The sequence below is a fragment of the Cebus imitator genome, unplaced genomic scaffold (assembly GCF_001604975.1).
Source record: "Cebus imitator isolate Cc_AM_T3 unplaced genomic scaffold, Cebus_imitator-1.0 Scaffold216, whole genome shotgun sequence".
In the NCBI taxonomy this organism is placed as follows: Eukaryota; Metazoa; Chordata; class Mammalia; order Primates; family Cebidae; genus Cebus; species Cebus imitator.
In genome coordinates, this window is record NW_016107531.1 from 1684494 (window position 1) to 1692910 (window position 8417).

General features: G+C 40.0%; 1 protein-coding gene across 10 annotated transcripts in view; it reads right to left on the bottom strand.

Annotated features, from left to right (window-relative positions):
• Window positions 1-8417, bottom strand: part of RALGPS1 (Ral GEF with PH domain and SH3 binding motif 1) — a 379879-nt gene that overhangs the window by 165978 nt on the left and 205484 nt on the right. For all 10 annotated transcript variants that reach the window (XM_037745920.1, XM_037745926.1, XM_037745923.1 and 7 more), the window contains one exon: window positions 6194-6320. In XM_037745920.1, the coding sequence (XP_037601848.1) occupies window positions 6194-6320 (127 nt within the window). The remainder of the gene's footprint in view (window positions 1-6193; window positions 6321-8417) is intronic.

The window sequence follows — 8417 nt, forward strand, 5'->3', positions numbered from 1 at the left end:
GAGGGACGGTGGAGGGTAGGGAGCTGGGGAGAGATAGCAAGGGGAGAAATGCCAGATGTAGGTGATGGGGAGGAAGGCAGCAAATCACACTGCCACGTGTGTACCTATGCAACAATTTTGCATGTTCTTCACATGTACCCCAAAACCTAAAATGCAATAAAATAAATAAATGGGGGGCAAAAAAAGGAGTCAGAATCACACTCACACGGTTAGTAACAAAGGTTAGTACTACATAAAGGCATCTTTACATGGAGCAAAGAGACACATATGTGAGTAATCACAGGAGCCCAGTCAGCATACAGAATCTTCCACAGAAGGTTAAAAGAATTGTTACAAAAATAAAGCTCCTCCACATTTGCTATTAGAGGCAAATAACTGCTGAAGCAGCATTCAAGGTCTCAAGCAACAGAAGTAACAAAGCAGCTTGAAATATCTGGGACTGACCTACAGTTCCTTCCGGAAAACAGCCTTCTCTCACCCCAAGGGGGAAAAGACCTACAATGAGGACTTTGCTGGAGATAAAAACAAATGCTTTCAAATAGTTTTTCCTATGTTGTACTTTCCAGGAATTATGTAACTACTCCTCTTTAAATAAATAAATCTGTCCCTGGGACAGGTTGGGTTTTCAAGAATACAAAACCTGGATTTGGGTAGGGTATGTCCAAGGCAACCAGACACGCATGTAGGTGGAACTACTAGATACCTCAAGAGGTCTTGCTTCATTCTTTTTTAAGGAAACTATGGCGCCCCATGGCAAACCCTCATACACAGTTCAATAACAGAGACCAGGTGGCAGTCACCTCTTCTCTCCCTCTGACTTGTGTATGTCAGGGTCATTCTGATGCAATATGAGAAATGTAGTCCACCTGGTTTAAGGGGAGGGGAGAATAATTATAAGACTTAAGGGATAAGGGCACAGCAGTTCAGTTGGACTCACTTAGAATAAGAAGCAGGAAGGATGCAGGAGGATGGAGGCCTCCATGGAGCCTCTTGGGAAGCACCTGCTAAGAAGCAGCAGCTGAGACGAGGTGATCAAGGATATGGAAGGCTGCATCTGTCAAGAAACTCTGAGTGGCAAGAAGCCGGAGCGCTGGCACCCCGGCTGACCAATGCCCTTAGAAGCCCAAGGCTGCACTGCTTTATGGTCCTACAATAGAGAATGTCACAACAAAGAGTAGCAATAATTCATCCCCTTCACACAGTGTGATGGGGGCCACCTACAAGTTATAAACAGCCAGAGAACACAGGTGGTAACCACAAGGGTGGGTAGGAAAGTAATGACCTGAATAGGGTGGGGAGTCAGGAGAGGGCAGTGTCAAGAGCTTAGGGCTTATAGCCAGACCATCTGGGCCCAGTCCTGGCTCTGTTACTTTCCAGTTATGTGACCTTAGGCAACCTCTCACTGCCTGCTTATTCACTGGGCCATTGTGAGCATTCAATGAAATGATGCATTCAAATGCCTAGCAAAGTGCTAGGCACACAGAAAGCAAACAATGCACAGCAGCTCTCATGATCATCCTTATTTGAGAAAAGAGGCCATCTTTAATGACCCTGGAACACCTCTGCTAGTGGAACCAGTGGGCTGCACTAGGCTATCCTCACCATAGTACCATGAATGCTATCTCTCAATTGACTAGCCTCACGTGTGGTAGGAATGGACTTGAGAGCTGTGCACAGCAACGTGCCCTCCATTTGTAGACCTGAGATGGGGATTTGCCAGTAACCAAGTAGAAAGACACTGCAGTACAAAAGCATGAAAAAAGAAGGAAATAGAATTCAATTATATGGCATAAGGTGAAACAAATGTGAAAGTGGTATATTCCCCTACTAAAAAGCAAGGTTTCTCATGCAGGGTCCAACTAAATGCTGTTTTTACGAATCATGACTAAATCAAGGCAACTTAAAATATTAAAATCTCGGCTGGGTGCCATGACTCACGCCTGTAATCCCAGCGCTTTGGGAGGCTGAGGCAGGTGGATCACCTGAGGTCAGAAGTTCAAGATCAGCCTGGCCAACATGGTGAAACCCCGTCTCTACCAAAAATATAAAACTTAGCAGGGCGTGGCAGCAGGCACCTATAATCCCAGCTACTCAGGAGGCTGAGGCAGGAGAATTGCTTGAACCTGGGAGGCGGAAGTTGCAGTGAGCCAAGACAGCACCACTGCACTCCAGCCTGGGCAATGAGAATGAAATTGCAACTCAAAAAAATAAAATATTAAAATCTAAACTATAGTCAAAGATTTATAAAATAAACACAAATGAATCAAAACCACAATGAAATATCATCTTGGCCCAGTCACAATGGTTATTATTAAAATGACAAAAAGTTAACATGCTGGCGAGGATGTGGAGAAAAGGGAACTACACACTGCTGGTGGACATGCATGTTAGTACAGCCACTATGGAAAACAGTATAGAGACTGCTCAAAAAACTAAAAATAGAACTACCACACAATTCAGCAATCCCACTTCTGGGTATTTATCCAAAGGAAAAGAAATCAGTATGTCAAAGGGATACCTGCACCTGCATGTTTATTGCAGCAGTGTTCACCTTAGCCAAGATATGGAATCCACCTAAGTGTTTATCAGCAGATGGATGAAGAAAATGTGATACACACACACACACACACACACACACACACCCCTACATATACACACACACAATGCTATATAATTTGGCCATAAAAAGAATGAAGTCCTGTCATTTGCAGCAACATGGATGCAGCTGGAGGTCATTATGTTAACTGAAATAAGCAAGGCACAGAAAGACAACTATCACATGTTCTCACTCAATAATATTCCTGGATAGACCAAGTTGTCAAAATTTCATAATTTGAACATTACAATGCAATTATAAGATTAATTTGAGACGTTACACCTTCTTTTCAAACATGCACCATGAAACATTATAAAAACCGATCTTATATTAAGCCACAAAACAAATCTCAAAAATTAGAGACAACTATGTTTTTAAAAACCTAAGCCATTCATAAAAGTATTATTTATAATAGTCAAAGAATGGACACAATTCAAATGTTTATCAAATAAATGGATATTGGGAGGCCAAGGCAAGCAGATTGCTTGAGCTCAGGGGTTTGAGACAAGCCTGGGCAACATGGTGAAACCTCATCTCTACAAAAAATACAAAAAAAAAGCTGGACATGTTGGTGTACACCTGTAATCCCAGCTACTTGGGGGACTGAGGCTGGAGGATCGCTTGAACCTCGGAGTTCAAGGCTGTAGTGAGCCAAGATCATGTTACTGCACCCCAGCCTAGGCAAAAGAGCCAGACCCTGTCTAAAAAACAGATGGATAAATAAAATGTGGTGCATCTGTGCAACGGAATATTATTTGGCAATAAGAAGGAATGAAGTACTGATCATGCTCTAAAATGGATGAACCTTGAAAACATGATGCTATGAGAAACAAGCCAGTCATAAAGACACCATATTGTATGATTCCATTTAGATGAAATTTCTAGAATAGGAAAACCTGTGAAGACATAAAGTAGATTAATAGTTGCCTAAGGCTGACTTTATCACTTCATAAAGAAGCCCCACACCCATTAGCAGTAGGATGAGGAAATGATAATGACTGCTGGTGGGCATGGGGCTTCTTTATGGAGTGATAAAAAATTCTTTAAAAGTGATTGTGGTGATGGTTTGCACAACTGTGAATATTACTAAAAACCAGTGAATTGTACACTTTAAATGGATTATGTATTTCTATAAACTGTTTTAAAAATAAAAACAAAAGCCTAAGCCCTTGAAAATTAAAAAATGACTCTCTTAAATATTTGCATTAAAGAAAAATTAAAACTATAGAGTATCTAAAGAATATCACTGAAACCATTACACACCAAAACATGTAGGATGCAACAAAAGTAGCAATTAGAGGAAAATTTATAGCCTTAACTGTTTTCTATATGAAAGTAAAAAATAACATATACACAAATGAACCAATAATTCAACTCTAGTAGTTAACAGAAATGGCAAAACAACTTAAACAACTTAAGGAAAATAGGAGAGATGAATTGTAAAAAACAAACATGGAAGGTCCACATTTCATCACGTTTAAGATGTCACCTATTCAAGTGTGTCTTTTTTTTAATGTATCACTAAGAAAAACTGCTGTCAATTAAACAGTGTCACAATGCTTTATTATTAGTTGCAAGATGTATTCCAATTTCAGAACTGTTAAAATGTGAAAAGAAAATGCACATCCTTGATTGATAAAATATAGTAAACTAAAGAGCAAAAAGACAGTGTGACTGAAAACAAATCCAAAATTTAATCTTTGGAAAGACCAACAGACAAATCTCTGGCAAGGAGGTAAGTTTTAAAAAAGAAAGAAAACAAAAAATACAAACTATTAGAAACACTAAAGCAAATATAGCAACGTATGTATATATGGCTATATTTATATATAAATATATATTTATATACTTGCATATCAAGTATATATATGGCTATATTTGCTTTAGTATTTAGTGTGTGTGTATATATATATACAGATATGTTCAAATTTATAAGAGAATACTGTATCATAAAAAATTAAGGAAAAAACTATATTAATGATATTGAAAATTTGGATCAAATGGACAATTTTCTACTAAAGAACAAATTTTCCAAGTTGGCTTTAAAAGAATTAAAAATTCTAATTAATTTTTAATTAAAAGAATTAGAAACTCTAAATAAACAATGTTAATGAAAGAAAATTTTAAAGTTGTCAAAAATGTAACTCTAAAAAATTACACGAGATCCCCTGCAAATATCCGGAGTCACTTCTATATAATCTTGATTTCTCTTGTTATTAAAATTATTTTAGACCATAAACGATCAAAAGATCTTTTTCATAAAATTAGCATAATCCTGACATCCAAACTACAAGAAGTATTTTTCACCTATCAAATTGGCAAAGACAAAAAAGAAAGAAAGAAAAAGAAAAAAAAAAGAAACATAAACATGAAAAAGCATAGTATTTGTAATGTGGGAGAAACAGGCAATTTCATCCCCTTCTGATGAAAATACAAATTGACACAACTTCTCTGGAGTGCATTTTGGAAATACACATGAAAAGGCACACGTTTCTGCATACATTTTGAAGCCACGCACAGTTCTAGGAATTTATCACAAGGCAATAATCATAACTACATGTAGAAAGTTTTTGTAATAAGGATATTCACTGAGACATTTTAATAGCAAAAATGTAGAAACGCCTTAAATCAGGGGTTCCCAACTCCCTATTAGGAACTGGGCCACACAGAAAGAGGTGAGCGACAGGTTAGCAAGCATTACTGCCTGAGCTCCACCCCATCACATCAGTGGCAGCATTAGATTCTCATAGAAGCGCGAACCCTACTGGGAACTGCACATGTGATGGATCTAGGTTGTGTGTGTCTTATCAGAATAATTATCTGGAACCGTTTCATCCTGAAACCATTCTCCCCAAACCACCCTCCATCCTCGGAAAAACTGTCTTCCAGGAAACTGGTCCCTGGTGCCAAAAAGGTTGAGGACTGCTGCCTTAAAGGGTCAATATTGGAGAGCAGATTCCAGTTTGACAAATCCATCTGATGGGACTGAGTCATAGTATCAGAAAGTAGGTAACATTTTTAAGATAAAGACAACATTTTTAGGATAGAGGAAACATACATATTTTAGATATGCCCAAATGAATAACATATGAAGCAAATATCTTTAGGTGAGATAACAAATGATATTAACTTTTTTCTCTTCCTAATTCCTTGCAATTAACATGCATTATTTTCTAACCAGAAAAATTAATAAGCATTACTATAATTTTATTTGTCCAAATATGAAATATACTAATAATGCCCAGTGAACCAGAACAGAGGGTTTGTGCCTGACGTCCCCTAGTTCAGGAGAATGTGGAGGAAACAGTAAGAGTCTTATCACTGTCACTGTGACCCATATGGGCTGCAGCCTGGGGAAGCTGGGGGCTCACAGGTCTTCTATTTAAAAAGCAGAACATCCCTTGTGTATCACCCTCATCCAGGTTTCCATCCTTGGGAAGTATCAACAGCTTGTTCCAACCCAAGGACCCAACCAATTGCCTCTTTATCTATGGCCCCTGTCGCTTCCTGGAAATTTCTCAAGTAGAAACTGTAAAAACATCTTATTTGGCACAGAGCAGTTTTCTTAAAAAATAATAAGCCAATTCAAACTCCTACCTAGATAGGGAATACTTGGAACCATCTTCAGGCTTCGGATATATTCTCGTGTCCGCTTGTAATTATCTTCTTTCGACATCAGGTAGTCCAATTTCTCAAAGGTAGTCTTGTCTTTTCGATTCAAAAGCTAAAATGAAAGAAAATACAGGAAAATAAATAAACCAGAAGAAGCTAAACAGAGTGGATAACTGGAAAACTAAAAGGAAGCATCCTAAGTGGCACATCTATGGTGTGCCAAATCCTGGGCAGAACTAAGGATTTTAAAAGGCTGTTTCATACATATGAGGTAGGAGGCAGGACTCAACTCCAGAGGTGGAGCTTGGATACTGGACCAATTTGAGGACTAGCTAAAGCAGGGACGAGGCAGAAGCAGCATTCTATAAGACACGCCCACCAGTGTGCCATGTCAGTCTGCCATTGCCATAGCAACACCTGGGTATTACCACCCCTTTCCATGACAATGATCCTTTTTCCAGAAATTTCTGCATAATCTGTACCTTTATTTGCATGTAACTAAAAACACATATAAATATGAACTGCCTCTGAGTTGCTCTGGGCACAATGCCTATGGGGTAAGCCCCACGCTGTAAGGAGCAAAATCTCTGCTGCTGCTGCTGTTGTACACTGCTACTTCAATAAAAGCTGTTGTCTAACCCAACCAGCTCGCCCTTGAATCTTCTTCTGGGCAAAGCCAAGTACCCTCCAGGGCTAAGCACCAATTTTAGGGTTTGCCTGCCCTGCATCACAGAGGTGGAAAGGTTGAATCTTATCATTTTCACAGAATTTCACACTTGGAAATTAACCACCAAAGCTACCTAGCCCACTGTTCTATATGGTGTTGGCAGCACCCCTGAGTCTAGCTGCCAGGGCCCAGTGCTTCTGGGATTGGAGGTCAATGGCTAAGCCCAAGAAGGGGAATAAACAGAAGCTCCAGGGTTGGAGTGCCTTTGGCCAAGGTGTTCAGACCTCGATGGTCTGTACAAGGACATGGAACGAGAGACCTACCATGTCCATCAGACTGATGTAGGCCAGTGTTCAAAAGCCCCATCATGCAATGGAAGGAGTGGGACAATGACTGCCCAGCACCTGGGGAAGCCTCTCCTTACCGAAGTTCGTAAGCTTCAAAGTGCAGTTCCTGAGACCTGGGTCTGCAAATCCCAAACTCAAGCCATGTCTGATGCATTAGAGAGCCCTAGGCTGCTTTGGGCTGGCCCTATCTGGTTCCTTCATCTTCAGCCTCTGGGGCCACAGAGGATGCAGCCATGAGACAGCCCACTTGCACAGAAGCAGTCATAGCTCACGAACTTCAGTAAAGAGAGTGAAGAATACACCGAAAGGAAGGTTCTCGTGCTGAAGAAGTTGAAGAATAATAGTGAACTTTTCTTACTGGGGAATTCAGGACATATCAGTGTGGGGATGCCACACAGATGATCAGGACAATGGCTGCTTAACTGGTTTGCTAAAATGGACAGGGGAAAACACCCATCTGCCACTTGCTGTTTGTAAAACACTGTTAATATATGACTCATCTAATCTTCACAAAGCCCAATGGTAAAAATGGAGCAAGGACTTTTACCTCCATTTCCAGTTCATAATCACAAGTATTAGGTAACTTTTCAAAATGCCTTTGGGGAACTTGACTGAACAGAGGAGAGACAGATAGTATAGCAATGTGGTAAGTAAACAGAGACTGATAACCCAGACAAATAATAAATAAGCTCTGAGGCAGGAAGGCTGCTTAAGCCCAGGAGATTGAGGCTACAGTGAGTCTTGATTGTACCACTGTACTCCAGCCTGGGTGACAGAGTGAGACCCTGTTACTAAAAGAATAATAATTATTATTATAAATGAATTGTGGGAAAAGGAAGTATCAAGGAAAGCTATATAAAGAAGCAGCATTTGAAATGAACACTTACGGATGGGAAATTTGCCAAATGAACAATACATACTCGGACCAGAACCAGATACCTACTTGAAAACAGCTCCATTGTAATTTGTTTTTTGTGGAGACGGAGTCGCACTCTATTGACTAGGCTGGAGTGGAGTGGTGCAATCTCAGCTCACTGCAACCCTGACTCCTGGGTTCAAGCGATTATCCTGTCTCAGCCTCCCAAGTAGCTAGGATTATAGGCATGTGCCCCACCACACCCAGCTAATGTGTGTGTGTGTGTGCATGCGTGCGTGTGTGTGTGTGTGTGTGTGGTTTTTGTTTTCTTTTTTTTTT